At 31.6% G+C, this 16,495-nt stretch overlaps 2 protein-coding genes across 3 annotated transcripts; one reads left to right on the top strand and one right to left on the bottom strand.

Moving 5' to 3' along the window:
• LOC133693118 (protein HEAT STRESS TOLERANT DWD 1-like) lies at positions 1–4,144 on the bottom strand. Of its 2 annotated transcripts, none has more exons than XM_062114241.1 (12): positions 3,960–4,144; positions 3,668–3,825; positions 3,389–3,467; positions 2,843–3,025; positions 2,625–2,723; positions 2,242–2,410; positions 2,019–2,125; positions 1,789–1,928; positions 1,602–1,683; positions 1,077–1,195; positions 832–949; positions 1–738 (listed from the first exon to the last, which is right to left on the bottom strand). In XM_062114241.1, the coding sequence occupies exons 1-12, from the start codon at positions 4,005–4,007 to the stop codon at positions 607–609; spliced, it is 1,434 nt and encodes a 477-aa protein (XP_061970225.1). In that variant the 5' UTR covers positions 4,008–4,144; the 3' UTR covers positions 1–606. The 2 variants fall into 2 exon arrangements, with proteins under 2 accessions (XP_061970225.1, XP_061970223.1); XM_062114239.1 differs by having other exon boundaries at positions 1,077–1,198.
• Positions 4,145–12,404: 8,260 nt separating this feature from the next.
• Positions 12,405–13,794, top strand: LOC133694275 (protein SENSITIVE TO PROTON RHIZOTOXICITY 1-like). Its single transcript, XM_062115766.1, has one exon. It carries the CDS (start codon positions 12,497–12,499, stop codon positions 13,544–13,546), a length of 1,050 nt encoding a protein of 349 aa, XP_061971750.1. The 5' UTR covers positions 12,405–12,496; the 3' UTR covers positions 13,547–13,794.
• The last annotated feature ends 2,701 nt before the right edge of the window (positions 13,795–16,495 follow it).

The raw sequence follows: 16,495 nt of genomic DNA on the forward strand, positions 1-16,495 counted from the left end.
TGAAAAGCAAGACGGCATACTCAAGCAACGTAAAAGCCAATTGTCTTTTGAAACTAAGACTGTAGATTACATTGGCAAAGAATAAAATTGCAACATTCATCATGCAAATGCCGCACTCAAGCGATTTCCCGCTCGCAATGCAAATAAAAAACCAAGATATGTCCTGCTACTTCAGCCGCACACTTGTACACTAGCTGAAAGAATAACTAAATCAATTGTTCATAATTCATATTACCACAATGCTGCTATAATTCAATTTTTGTTTCTTACTTTGTGGATTATAGGCTCACTACCAACATGGGTTTTATCTGCAATACTCTGGAAACATCCAGCCGGAAGGGTTATTAGGACTTCAACAACGATAAAGGTGCCAAAGCTGAATGCTCCGCGATGAGGCAGCTACTCTTTCCCGTGAAGCACATCCATAACAGACATTATATATATATGAAGCTACTTGCTTTTTGAAGAAACCTTTACCGCATCAATCTTCCTTAAAAGGAGGAAGAAAGGCACATTGAGAACAGGAAGATGAAGAGAGCACAACATCAATGCCATTCAAACACAAGCTGGTTGTCCTGCTCAGATTTCTCTTTACAAAATCTTATTTCAAACACCTTCAGAGGGAAGAGTACTCTGTATGTTTGAAGGCATCAAGATGTTAAAACCATCTGAGGCAGTAGACACAATCATTCCTGGAATCTGAGCATGCCAGTGAAGTTCTTTCAAGTCTTTTTGTCCCTGCTCATAGTATGAAAGCAAGTCAAGGATCTGAAGAGGGAGCATTTTGAACTTTGAAGTAAATGTCCTGATATGGAGTTTCACAAAACATACCTGATGAACAAACAAAAGTTGAGGCGGCAAATCTGCTGGGGCATTTACCTGCTCTTTTGTTTTAGCTTTGAACTCTGCTTCCTCTTCCTCATCCTTTTCCAGGGAAAGGTCCCATATTCTAGTAAATTTCAAGGAAAAAAAAAATCAGTGCCCGGACAAAAGGACCAAAAAACATTGATGTAAAGATTGTTCATATCCTATTAAAAGGCTTTCATCCGTTGCTCTTCATATGGAGTATTACTTACGTCAGTTGATTGTCAGATGATGAAACTGCCAATGTGGAGGCTTCATGTGGACTCCACTCGATGGATGTGATAGGGTGCTTATGGTATTGAAAATGTGCCACTAAAGATTTATCTTCTTCCTGCTGACATAAAAGATATATGATGACAAGACTGCAACTAGAGAAATCAGATAGCAAATGGCATCTGAAAGTATAAAACACTAACCGGGAGAAAACTGATAGTAAAAGGTATATGAGGTACAAAATCACTTACACTGGGAGAAAACTGATAGTGAATGGCATATAAAAGAACAAAATGTTGACGTCATTTTAGAAAACTAATAGCAAATGGCACACAAAAGTACCAAAAACTGAACCTGGGAGAAAGGTTCTATAACTGTTAACTGCTTACAAGGACAGTGTAAAGTCCAGCTAGGATAATCCTAAAGTGTAACTGTGTACTAAGGATGAGACCAAAGATATTCAGATCTGGAACGCGTGAAATTGAGAGCAAAAATTCATAATGCATACATCAGGCACAACATACCGATTTTGGTGATAACAATCTAAGATCACGAATAGAAAATGTTCCATCATCACTTCCAGATGCCAACATGACACTAGCCAGCCTATCACAATGAATGAAGTTATTGATCAGTCATATATATAAAAAAATAAAAATCAAAAGGGTGCTACTACGGAGGATGAGTAAGATATCCTAATGATTCAAACACCTGTTCCAGGAAATCACGTTTACATCTGCATTATGTGCCTTGAAATAAATAGCTGGTGACTTCCCCAGACGTGCATCCCATATAGCAATATGCCCATCCACAGAACAAGAGGCAAACACATGATCTTCTGTGGAACTCCACTGCATAAGCAGAAGTTGCAATCAGAAAGTTTACAGGATTGGAAAAATCAAAATAATAAGTTGTATTGGATTCAGAATCAAATTACATACTTGTAGATCTTCTACGCTTGCAGTGTGACCAGTAAATGGAGTAGCATCAACATTCCATGTTGCACCAGATGTGGGCTCCCATAAGTGAATACAGTTCTTGCAGTCACCTTCAAACATTTAGGAAGATCTTCCAGCATTAGAGCATTTTATGTATCAAGCAGCTGAGCATTATAGTTTCTTCAATGGAGGCTACTGAATAGGAGAAAGTAACGTTCCATATTACCAGTTACCAGCCTTCCAGCAACACGAGGACTCCAATCTATAGCATAGCCTTCATCTTTATGCCCTTTGAAGTTAAATAATGGAGCCTGGTTAAAAACTGAAGAAGCTCCCCGGGGAACTTCTGTTTCTGACTCTGCCAAAGCATTCAGATGAGTGCTGAAATCCCATATCTGCATGTAAGGTTGAAAGCACATAAAAGATGATCCAGAAGCCTAGAATCTAAAATTTCACAGTAATCTGATTAGTTCAAAACTCCAGTTCACCATTTTATGACATTATGTTCAAAATCAAGAATTGTACAACCCTTTGAGATGGCAATATGTTTGCAAGAAATATTTTTATGATCTTCAAGAACTTCTTTAGATAGTAAGCACAGAATTCAACCTGAACATAACCAGCATCGGACCAAGAAGCACATATATGGGGATTTTGTGTCATAGCACGTATACGATTAATACATCCTCTATGAGCAACCTTGCGCAACTGTGAAAGAAAAATCCAAATATGAAAATGCATACTGAAAAGGAAAAAAGAAAGACAGAGAAAGAGAGAGATGCATGATTTGAAGAGATGAATATTGAAAACAAGAATGCAAATTGTACCTGCAAAACTGGTGTTGCAGATCCTCCCTCTTCTTCATCTTCGCTGTCTTCATCACTATCACTATTATCAGTATCCATGTCAGAGTCACCAGCTGTAGTTTTGGAGGGGACCAATTCACGTTGTTTTCCAGAAACATTAGACACTTTAAATATTCCAATTGAGTTCCAATCAGGTTTTTCTGCCTGCAAAAATGACATTACACTACATAATTATATACAATAACAGAATTAAAGAAAAGGTTTAACAAACATGTACTAACGTTTTCCAAGGACTGATTTTATCCCTCTAGGAAACAAAATTCGCCAAATAAAGCTTTTCATTAATTCTAGTTAAATTTTTCTCCTTTTCATTCAATTACTAGAGTACCTAAAGTTTGGCCCCTTATAACAGTTTGTCTCTTATTCATAATTGTTGATGTTACCTATATATAAGAAAAAGAGTAACCGACAAGAATGAAGAGAAATACAATCTTCAGCTTAACAAAAATATAATCATGTTTCTCCAGTGACTAACAATTCACTACGGAAATAAAATGGATTTATGACCTGAGTTCCAGCAACAAAATACACTGTGTGTGGAAAATCAGTCCGAAGCAAACCAAGTGAATCGCGCACTACATCAAAACTGCCAAAGAAAAACACTTAACTCATAAGAATAAACATAAACGTTACTAAATTATCTCACACTAAAACTTTCCTATCTTTTTCTTAATGGCCCAGAATTACTTACCCTTCAAGTCAGGTCTTTTCTTTTCCAACTTAAACTGTAAAAACAATTGATTAAAATTAAGCTTGCTTTAACGACTAGAAAAGAAGTGTATTAACCTTAAGCAGGGCCAGCCAATGTGAAAGGCGTGAAGGGAATTGTACGCGGTAGGGTCACACTCAAGTTCTTCTTCTTCTCCAAGCTTGTCGACACCTGGTTGCCAGACCTTCGTAGGCATGGATGGTATTGATGAAGAAGAAGATGACTCATCTCCTTTCTGTGAGTAATTCAAGTTAATTATATTAGCAAAAAGCCAAAAACAAATAAATTTTTGTTAAGTAAGAGAAAAATAAAAGGAAACCCAATTCAAAGAATGAAGGAAGGAATTGATTGTAAGAAATTGATGGAGACCTTGTTCTTTCTCTTTGCCTTCTTTGGATTTTTTATGCTGCGGACCATTTTTTTGCCCCCAATTTTTTCTTTCTTTCTTCAAGGTTCTCGAAGAGGTGCTGATTACGACGATGGATGCAGAGGGGGTTTGGGAAGCTACTAGGGTTTTACATTTTTTTTTTTTTTTGACAAAACTATGAAATAACAGACAACAATATTCTCAACTAGATAACCCGTCGCTGCGGAACAATCTAATTTTTTTAATATAAAAAATATATTAAAATAACATAAATATTTTTAAAAAGATACAAACAATTTATGAGATTCTAGTTATTTACCTTCTTAAATTTAACGAGCTTCGATAATTTAATAATATAAAAAAAATAAATGCGAAAACAATAAATTCATAGAAAAAAGTAAAGTAAAAGAAATAAATTGAACAAAATTAAATTAAAGAAGAAGTTATAATTCAAAAAAAAAAATAACTCCTCGAGTCAATCTGAGAAATCTACAACCTGATTATAATATCGAGTTAACCTCATCAAAAATAAATTTAATAAAATTATGGAACTTAATTATTAAATAACCTACTTGTGAAGGGAAAGATAACCCGAATGATTTTTAAAATCAGTAAAACATCTAATAGATAGTGAATAAAAAAAATAATGGGTTTCAATATCCAACTAAATAAATGTAGAATAATGAAAATGAAAAGACATGAGCTTAAAAAAAAAATAAACAAGCAAATTTTGATTATGAGACCATAACAACCCTAAATAAATTAATTCAAAACAAATTATGAAATTCAATTCTCAATCAACTTAACGTTGAAGGATGAACTTGAAAAAATAATAATTAAAAAATGACAAAATAAGACCAAAGTTAACCTATCAAAATCACGACTCGCTCATGAAATCATGATAATCACATAGAAAATAAATTATATATATATTCAAGTCATTGTATTGTGTTTTTTTTTCTAGTTTTCATCACCCAACAATAAGTTTATTAGGAATTGAGTTTCATTATTAGTTCACTTTTGTTTTAATGGGGTTATCCAAGTTTCATAAACAGGGTTGCGGGTTTGACATGTTAACCCAAATTGACTTTGATAGTTTTTTTTATTTACTGTCTATGAAATTATCCATGTCTCATGATCTGAGTCATGAGTTTGGTGAGTTAACTTAGGTTGACTCCATTTGTGTTTTTGTGTTCTTTTTTATTATTATTTTTATTTTTAATTTCATCCTTAATATTGGATTGATCGAGAATTATGTTTCATAATTTATTTTAAAAATAATCGGTGTAAGATTTGCAATCCGGTTGGTATTGTAGTAGCGATTATTTTTTTAAAATGTTTTTCTCCTGAAAATATATTTAATTAATATTTTTTATTTTTTAAATCTATTTTTGACATACATTTGAAAAGAAAAAACATAGAAAAACTTAAATTTTCTTAAAAATAATTATGGAATATAAAAAAAAACATTCTATCAGTAATGTGATGTAACCATGTCTATTTTTAATTGTGAGAAACTAAGTAACCAGTTACGAGGAACAAGTACGTAGAGGTTTCTCGTTAAGTAGTAACCAACTTTTTTCTTTTTTTTTTTAATATAACAGCTTATAAGTAGTAATCAACTTTTAACTGGCTGAGTGTATACATTGATTTGCCCACCGTCGAACATCACATCGAGTGTAAGGATGGCAAAAAATATAAGAAAGCTCCATTTCAAAACTAATTACTCTTTATCAGTTCTAAAATTATACGGAGTAATCCTCCTATCTCTAGGTTTCGGATTTAATGATCCTCTGTTTTTAGTCATTTGTTTTTTTATAAAAAAAAATCTCATTAATTGTCTTTTTAATTTAAATCTTAACTAACACCCTCTCTCTTATTTTTAAAAAATCTCGTTTTAATTTTTTGTAATAATAATTAATATTTTAAATTTAAATTTAAAACAATTATTGTAATTCACCTTTATATTTCTTTCCTCTTAAATATTAGATAGCTAAGTTGTATTTGTATAATACATTAACAAAAATGAAAATTCTTTGTACGTAACAACTACAATTAACCTCTAAAATGAACTGGAATCATATCTCTATGGTTACGACGGTGGAATGGCTAGCCACATCTACAAAAATGGTATGGACCGAGAAAAAAAATGATCACATGATCAATCCTCTTAGATTATGATTTCTACGTTGGACATGACAGGACAAAACAAGATCAAAACACATCAAAATTTATTATAATGAAGATCTAATTAGCGCATATTTTAAACATTTTAAGGATTGATCTTGTCTTGTCTAAAGTTGTCCGTGGAGCAAAATGGGGTGGAACATATTTACCCAATACTATGGATAAAAATAATTATTTTTCATTTCTCTTATATATTATCAATTGTTAATTTATTGATCACTCATTTATTTTTAAATCATCATATTAAAAAATTGAATATTTACATGTAAGGGCTTAATTGTGAAAAAAAATGATTTAGAAAATAAATGGTACATATAATAAAATTAGAGGACCAGGGAATATTATATTAAGGACTAAAGTGTCATAAAAATGAAATATAGGAACTAAAACAAATTGCTGAAAATTTTTCAGGAACCAAAATGAACTTTTACAAAAATTCATTTACATGTATTAAAAATATATTTTATTAAAAAAATAAGATATTCATATTTGGAAAATACACCTATAACTTCTAACATCTCAAAGCGAGATATTAGAATATATATATACACACACACATAAAAGAGATGTGTAAAACTTATATGATATAGTCTGCATTGTTATGGATATGTTTACAAGTACGTTATATAGGAGATTTATTTCACACAATATTCCTATTTAAAAAAAATACAGCAAAATAATCTAACGTTTAAAAATGAGGTTTTAAAAAGATTATATTTTCTTCACCTTTCTCACAGAGATGAAATTTTTTTAATTTATCTTGCCTTGATTATCTTTTCTTTTAAATTCTTTCGTTTTCTTTCCAAATGCAACATCAAAGTTTAATTGTATATTTTTCACAATATTATTCATATATAATTGACACTAAATATATATTATAATTTTTTCCCTTGTATGATACAACTTGCCTTTCTTTTGTGAGTGTGTGTGTGTGTGTGTAATATAATAAGATATGTGCGAGATCTATATGGTATAGTCTACGTGATTTATAGATATATTTAAAAGTAATTTATTTAGGGAAAAAAATCACAATATTCCTATTTGAAAAAATACAACAAAATCTAACGTCTAAAAATTAGGTATTATAGAAAGATTATTTTCTCCACCTTCCTCACACGGATGAAAATTTATTAATTTATTTTTCCCGGATTTTCTTTTCTTTTAAAGTCTTTCATTTTCTTTCCAAATGCAACATTAAAGTTTAATTGTATATTTATTACAATATTATTCATATATACATGACACTATAAGTTGAAAGAGTATGCCTAATTAATAATATGGAAAGAACAAATGACAATATGCTAAGTTCTATGACAATATATATAAAAAATTAAAATCCAGCTACAAATATATTCCATTATTTACTATATAAATAGCATATCCACACGGATCTTCTTTCATCCAACCTTCTCAAAATTCTGTGGCATCATTACACACCACTCTCATCAAGGGATGGCTAGGAAGAATATTTTTTCCATTGTTCTTATGCTAGTCCTCTTGTTGTTCATAGGTTTGCCTTGTTTATCTCTTTAATAATATTCAACTCCAATATCAGATAAACATATATCTAATTGTCATTCACATATCTTATTGCTTTCTCTATATTTTAGATTTTTTTTATGAAAAAGGTTGAGTTTAAAATCAATTAATCTTACCATGAGTTTGTAATAATTAGTCATTTTAATTTGTTTATATAAATTTTTATATGTGTTAGTGTGTGTACTCTGTGTGTGTGTATAAACACACACGCACATCCAACATTAGTGCATAATCAGTCGTTTTAATCACTATCCTCACATAAAATCATACTTTATTTATTTTTTTTTCTTTTTTAGGCTGTGATATGATGGTTGCCCAGAAACAGTGTTGCACTGAACATTTTGAACTTGGCACCTGCTTGCCAGGTCAAGACGATAAAAATCCATCTGGAAAATGCTTCAAGTACTGTATAAAGAGTTGCCCTAATCACAAAGGAGGCGTTTGCAAGCTATGGGGTAACAAGCATCATTGTCATTGCTTATGTTGATTTTCTTATAGTATCAATAATGAGACAACAATAGTGATCTATTGCTTAGACGCGAGGAAACTTTCCCCTAAAAATAGTTGTCATGATTTGCTCACCAATATTGAAATAATTAATTATGTTTTTAAGAAATCTATATTTTTATTTCTTTTCTTTCTTTACATTTTTTTTATTTCTTATTCTCTATTGCTATTAAATGTGGTACCGCTATTGCCACTCTTTCTATATATTGTTGTTCACTCTTTTCTATATATTGTTGTTCACTCTTCAAAGTTTAATGCAGTGATGAAACTAATCTTACTTGGAGTTTCTTTCTTTACATTTAAATTTCATAATAATTTAAATATCATAATTTTGAACCCAAAAGATGGAGGCACAACTAACATGTTCTCTAGTATAAAATAATCATGTGAGAGTTAATCTAATATGACTTATTCAACTTTGTGAGTCCAAAAACAACTTAAAAACTAGAAGAAACAACAATAAAAATAGACACTTGCAAAATCAAGCATTAACAAAATATCATAACATATATTTAAGACCTGGATAACTCAATATAAAATAAAACAAAACAACTCATGAAGACCAATTTAAAATAAATTAAATATTGAAGGATAAAATTAAAAAAAAATATTGAATGATAAAATTAAAATAAAAACAAAAAAAAACTCATGTGTGTAGGTCTCGGTTGCCCAACGCTCTTGTGCCTTAACGAAAAAAAGCTTAGACACTTAAGTATGTCAGCCTAAGCTCGCGTGCTTAGGCTCTGATGATTTATTTTTTTATTTTTTTGAGGGGTGGACCCATTTTTATTGAAAAAAAATCGAGCAGGTGAACAACAAATGATGTGTCACCTAATGTCCCTAGATTTCAATGAACAAAAAATATTGTGGATTCATGTAGAAAACACCTATTCCTTTTAATTTTCATTGTAATGTATTAACACTTGGTCAATTCAATTTTTGCATTTTAACTTTTACTAAATTGAATCTTCTATTTTATATGTATCATTGTTTGTAAGAATTAGATATATAGACTCCAAGCCTTAAACAGGAAGTAAAAAAAGTTTAATTTAAGCAAAATCATAAACTTTAATTGAAGGATCAAATTGCAAGCCATAAAAACTTTGATAAAAGAGCAAAGGAAAAAAAATTAAGAAATTAAAAGTAAAATGAACTAATTGAAATACCTTATATATACAAATTAAGAACAAATGGTTAAATTGAAAACAAACAAAACTTCTACTAAAAAGAAAATGACTAAAAAAAAAATCAAAACTCAAAGTTCTGAATTAAAATAACAAAAAAAATAAGGGACATAGTGTATTTATGAGGTTAGGAGAGAGAAATGAAGGAAGAAAAAAAAAAGATCATCGGCGATACAACAACCAGATTTGAAGCACACGTGTCGCCTCTAATGAAAGAAGAGACGACAAGGAATAATTTGAGGCGATGGACAACCATTTTTGACAACCAAAAATTGTTGCACGTGCCACCCAAAGTGTGCAGTGGTTCCAACACGTTAGCGAGTGCAACATGCACCTAATTCCTTTTAAATAGGAAATTATTATTTTAATGGTAAATTACATAACTACCCTCGATCAAACTAGAAATTAACAAAAATTTAAGGTTAAAAGACCAAAATACCCCTCATAACAATGAATTAAATGTCTTGCATCTAAGGGTACATGTGTAATTATACAGTGTGTAAAAATATACATAAATACCCCTATGTGACACCACTTAATTTTTTTTTCTCCTGGGGGTATTTTGGTTATTTTATTGTTTATGAAAACATTGAATGGAGAAAAAACCCTCAAATAAATTAGTAATAACTTATGAACCTTGTGAAAATATTAGAATGCCCCTAATCCAAAGACATTCATTTTTTCTATGGGAATGACAAAATGATCACCACACTATAGTGGTGAATAGAAAAATATGAGGGGAGCTATATATATTGAATCTTCTGTACCTTTTAGTATATTTGTTATTTCTATATATGACATGCCTAAATTATAATTTAATAACAAATTGTTCCCGTCATTGTACTTGATACTACTATTTACATCAAGAACAATAATGTTATTGTAATGACATAACATAAATATATTATAAAACATTTTGTTAAAAAACAAACAAATTGGATTCTGGTCACTTAGATAAAATCTTAACTAAATTGCATTACCCCAACCTTAATTTGCAAAATTCAAAACAAATTCAATCAAATTCTCAAAATTTAACACCAAAGCATACTTTACCAAAATTAAACATAATTCATGATATCAAATCTAATTGATATTTTCATGCTCAATTGCATTAAATAAAACCTAAATTCATAGAAAATTAAAATAATTCAAAGACAATACCAAATATGGCAACTTATCAACAATTCAATGTAATGTGTAATTCATCATAATTTTATCGCATTCATACTCTATTGTATAAAATCATCAAACATAGTTAATTATATTATTAGCTAATTTCAACAATTCACACAAAATCCCTAATTTGACAACTTATCCAAAATTAAACACAACACTTAATTAATTCATAATTTACTTAACTTATTTTCATGTTTAACTATGTCAAATCAACTTTAATTAATGGTATTCATAACTAATTTATTATCAATTCAAAAAACCCTAAATTCACATTAAACCTTAAATTCAACCTAGACAATTATTTAATTTCAACTAAACCAAACACAAATTCATAATAATACATTATGTTTACCTGCTTCTAAGGCTAGAAAAAGGGTTGGGGCGGCGATGGCAGCGACGACAATGATGAATTATGGAGAGAAAAACATCTATGGATGCTTGGAGACTAATATATATTTGATTTTTAGGTGTTTAACAAGTGTTTTGTGAGTTTTTTAGAGAGATAATAGGAGAGGGTGTTGCTTTGGAGAGAGAGGGGGGTTGTTGCGTCTGTGTATTCTTCAATCTAATGGAGGCATTTTAATTTCACGACATATCACGCTTTAGAAAAATAACATGTTTAAATGTCGCTCTTCTAAAATACAATAACTATTTTGTCACTCTTGAGAATAATGATACATAGTAAATATCATGCTTTTAAAAAGTGACAAGGTGATAGCATATTATTTTACTAAATCATTTTTAAATGGTGTAATTCTGTCAAAACTTTTAAATGTTGACGGCTCTCAAATTATTTTTTAATTATTTAAGGAAAATTAGGCTTTTGAAATTGAACTAACTTAAAAAAAAGATTTAAAATCTCGAGTTAATTCCGCAAGTCAGTGGTAAGGGGCAGATGGTTAGTTTTTTCTTTAATATGATGGTAAAATTATAATAATTAATATAAGAGCATTTTAATCATTAAATAAAAAATAAAAACAAATCTATATATAATCAAATAATTTTTGCTGATTTTTTCTTGATGAAAATATTACGTCTTCACATGTGTATAAAATGGAGGATGCAAATTATAATCTTTTAAAATTTAAGAAGAAAGTATAATTTCGACAAAAGTACAGGATTATAGGGTTATTTTTTTTAATAGTGATTTAAAAAAACACACTATTATGCACGCACGTGGGCCACGGAGACTGAAGATCAATTTATGTATTAATGGTACACAGCTGCAGCTGAAAGTGAATTGGACAACATATTCGACGGTCACGATCCAGTCTTTGCGCTCTTTCCATGAGTTCCCCGGTCAACTTAGAAGCATCGAAAGAAAAAGGTTAAGTCTACTTTATATACCAATTATTTCAATTTAATCCCCAAACTAATTTCTTAATCAATCACCCCTATATTTCAACCTTTCCTTAATTATCCCCTCTCTTCTTTTCGTTCTTGTGGGAATTAACCAAAACAATTATTAGCATAAGGCTAATTATGGTTGTCTCTCTCTCTCTCTCTCTCTCTCTCTCTCTCTCTCTCTCTATATATATATATATATATATATATATATATATATAAACTATAAAACTAAATTCACATGGTTTGATGAATTTTTCCATGGATTAGATATTTAGGTTTACTACATGATTTATGGAAAAAAATAACTACGTTGGCCTTATTTTGAATCCATAAAGATGGATTATAATTTAGAAGGTAGTTTTTCTGGAAAATATGTGGCAAACCACTGGACGATTGAAATACAGTTGAAACAAAAAGGGCGTGATTGAAAATAAAAATAGTATTGCGGGTTGACTGATAAATTAGATATGTAGGAGTCAAATTGAGGCTACCAAAAAAAGCAAAACCAGAAAGGAAAAGGGTTTATCAAATCGATCCAATCCAAATTCACTATCCCAGAAAAGCCAAAACAAAACAACCCAATCGCTCTCTCAAAAACCATGTCAAATCCCGGTGAATCTACCCGGAATCCGACGGGATATTCCTTCCATGTAAGCAGTAACACAGACCCTAGAGTTCCCCTCCTGAACCTCTCAACAGTTTGTACAAGAATGGATTCCCTCCAGCAATTCCTATCAGAATCAGTCAACAACAACACTTTAATCAGTAAAGATCAAATGGACATGGTGTCTTCTGAGATCTCCTCAGCCATACATCAAATCATCGTCAACGCTGCTGCTCTTCTCTCTAGTAGCAGTAGTAGCTCACAACCCTTTATGCCTCAGCCGCCGGTAGAAAGTACCGCGATAAAAAAGGCCCAAGTTTTGAAAGTAGAAAATAGAGAAGAAAACGAGGAGGACACCGAAGCTATAGAGCTTGATGCAGTCGAACTGCTAGCTGAACATGTTCATTTTTGTGATATTTGCGGACAAGGGTTCAAAAGAGATGCAAACTTGCGTATGCATATGCGTGCGCATGGGAATCAGTTCGAAACCCTTGAGGCACTTGCGAAGCCTGATAAGGGTGATAAAACAATATCAGCTTCCTTGGCGGGGAAGACAAAGTTTTCTTGCCCCTTTGAAGGTTGTAATAGGAATAAGAAACATAGTAAGTTTAAGCCATTGATGTCTGTGATTTGTGTAAGAAATCATTTTAAGAGGAGTCATTGTCCAAAGATGTATTCGTGTAATCGGTGTAATAAGAAGAGTTTTTCGGTTCTTGCGGATTTGAACAGTCATTTGAAGCATTGTGGGGAATCGAGGTGGAAGTGCTCTTTTGGGACTAGTTTTTCGAGGAAGGATAAGTTGTTTGGTCACATGGCTTTGTTTGAAGGACATATGCCTGCTGTTGTTGGCGAAGAGGCGGAGAGTAAGGCCAAGGGGTTGGTAGTTGGCGGCGCGGTGGCTATGGAGGAGGATGAAGAAGAAGAAGAAGAAGAATCTGTTGTTAAGGGAGATGATTTGGTTGACAATGAGTTTTTTGAGAGATTGCTTTTTGGGTTTGGTCCCATGGAAGGGTATAACTTTCAGGATGTATGGGGTCTCCTTTGACTGGAATTCAGGAGTTTTGTGGTTTCAGGCAATGATGGATGGATCAGGTATATTTTCTGCGTTTCTTGATGTTGGGTATGGTGTCTGTATATGTTTATTTGTTTTCTTCGTGATAGTAAGCGAGATTATGAGCTTTGTAGTTTGAGATTTTAGAACAATACTGTATTTTCTCTAGTACTTATGATTTTGTTACTTCCAGCAATAAATAATTCCTGTATAACCTCTATTGATGGGTTTACATGTTTTAATTGTACGTGAATCTTAAACTAGAGAGAGAACTCAATATCTTTCAACTCAGTCAATTGCTAAGCTAGCTGTCATATTTAATATTTTTAAACTCAGCCGAGTGAGCCCAAATATATATATATATATATATATATATATATATATATATATATATATATCCCAAACATTTATTATATGTGTTTAAAGAGCTATCAAATCTAATATTTTTAGATATAATTAAATGCTAAACTTAAGTATATAGATGACTGGTAAGCTAGTAGACTTTGAGCTCAGCGTATATGCTGAGCTCAAATAAATATATCTCAAGGAATTTTGTTGGGTTTCATGATAGACAATGAGATTATAATGAATTAGAGATATTTTTTCTTTAACGAGTCAGATATTTTTTTTTAACACTAAAGATATTAAAATTATCAAATCAAAATTATACTTTAACTTCTCTTCTTATTAAAAGACAAGGTTCATAAACTCTAAAGATAGGAAAAAACCTTTGAATTCTAAGTTCTCAATCCTCATAGAATATTTATATTTAGAATTTTTCTTTAAAATATTATTGTTTTTTCTAAAAGAAAATTATACTTGCTTAAATATCAAATATATTTTAAATTTACTAAAAGAAACCTTCTACAAGTATTATTTACCGACCACTCTTACTTACCAAACATCAAACACCACAAATTATCAGAATTAAAAGATTAAAAGAAAAGCTCAGGTAGAAGGATATTCCTTCCATGTAGTAGTAACACAGACCCTAGAGTCCCACTCCTGAACCTCTCAACAATTTGTACGAGAATGGATTCCCTCCAGCAATTCCTATCAGAATCAGTCAACAACAACACCTTAATCAGTAAAGATCAAATGGACATGGTGTCTTCTGAATTATATTAAGAGGGGCAGTTTATGAAATCTAAAATGTTGCCCTCAGCTTCTCTATATTTAGATAGTTAGCCATATAAGGCCTATTATGCTTGCATTCTCTCCTTGTTGGCTCAAGGGAAGGAGCATCATTCAAGACTTTTATGAGTTTTATCGCCATTGTTGGACTGATATGACCTTAGAAAAATAGAAAGGTATATATCGGGATTCAAAGCCAGGTAAAGTAGCATGGAGAGCAACTTGAATATCACCCATAAGATACTTAATTAGCTCAGCCTAGAGATTTTCCATGGGTGCTATATTAATTGGAGCATGAGGTTACGTGAGTTATATTCCCTCAATTTCCACTCAACAACTGGAGTACGCCCAACGCATACTCGCATAGTTCATTTCAACGAGTTTGACTTCCTATTTAAAAGAGATTATCAAACCAATTTAGAGCTAGCTGGAACTGCTTGGAATTGAAGGAGCTTTGTGAAGCAAAAATCTCATGATCTCCGACCACGAACTTAAGATGGCAAGAAACAATAGGGGCGCTTCTTATATATCCTACCCCAGCTATATATATAGCGCCTCATGAAGAAGCATGGCTGAGCTAGCTGAGAACATAATTATTCTCCATGGAAAGCTCAAAACTGAGCTGGCTGAGATGATTCATAAGAAGCGTAAGATTGAAGCCAATTATAGAAAGTTGAAGATCATGTTGTAGTAAAACACCATGAAGACGTAACTTGAACAAAATAAAACTTGAGGTATATACATGTATTATTTTCAAAGATATTTCATCAATACAAATTAAGCTATCCAAACTATCCTTCTGGATTCAACAAATTTCTTCTCTATAATAAAAATCATAGAAACAACTAGACTAAAAACGAATAAAAATACCAACAAGTTTTGTAAACACAAGAAAATACTATATTTTCAGCACTATTTAATTGTAAAAATACATTATATATATATATATATATAGAGCCAGGGGGGGGGGGGCTGCTAAACAAGAAATAAATGAGAGAAAAAATAAAAAAAGCCTCCGTAAAATTTACTCGCAAAATAAAAATAAAAAAGTAGTCCAAGAAAATATATAGAATGCATAACTTTTCCTGTGACTTAATTTGGCTGGTCATTCCATCCTTCAAAAGACAATGGTGTGGAAGATAATTATTGTGAGAGCTGGACACACCTGTATGCCATCCAAAAGTAAGCCAGAAGGTAGTTCCAATTAATAAAGCGTCGAAATCCCAATAGCCATAAAAATGATGCTGATAGCCATTGTTAGGTTATTTGAATCTATGACAGATATTTCAAAGATCCAAGTCCTCAATTTACAGAATTATCATGATCTGGTTTTTTCATCGACTAGTCTCAAGATGACATAAATTTGCTAACGAAAGCTAGCCTTTCTACCCAGCACTTGTGATCTTCATGAAAGCTTCTTTTGCAACTATGTTGCGAAGGATCTGAGTACGAGCATCGAATACTATATTTATTTTCAAATGTCTGGCAAGTCTCTAAAAATTTGGATACAGAATTAAGGACCTGCAAAAAAATGTCCAAATATTGGACACAGGTACGAGAACTAGAACCCTTAAAGGATAAAAGAACAATCACGCCCTTCGCATCCTGATCAAGATTATGCAATATCATGTTGATTACCTCTTTTTTTTTTCATCGATCTTGATTATTAAAGGCTGCCCTTCTTTTCATGATCATGCATGAGCGAACTGACCGGTCGCCGAAAGCAACTCACATTAAGCAATGATTTAAAATTGACTTCATATCAAGAAAAAATCTTCCAATAAATCTAAAAAGATAAAAATAAAAGCA

Source organism: Populus nigra, chromosome 5 (genome assembly GCF_951802175.1).
Source record: "Populus nigra chromosome 5, ddPopNigr1.1, whole genome shotgun sequence".
Lineage (NCBI taxonomy): Eukaryota > Viridiplantae > Streptophyta > Magnoliopsida > Malpighiales > Salicaceae > Populus > Populus nigra.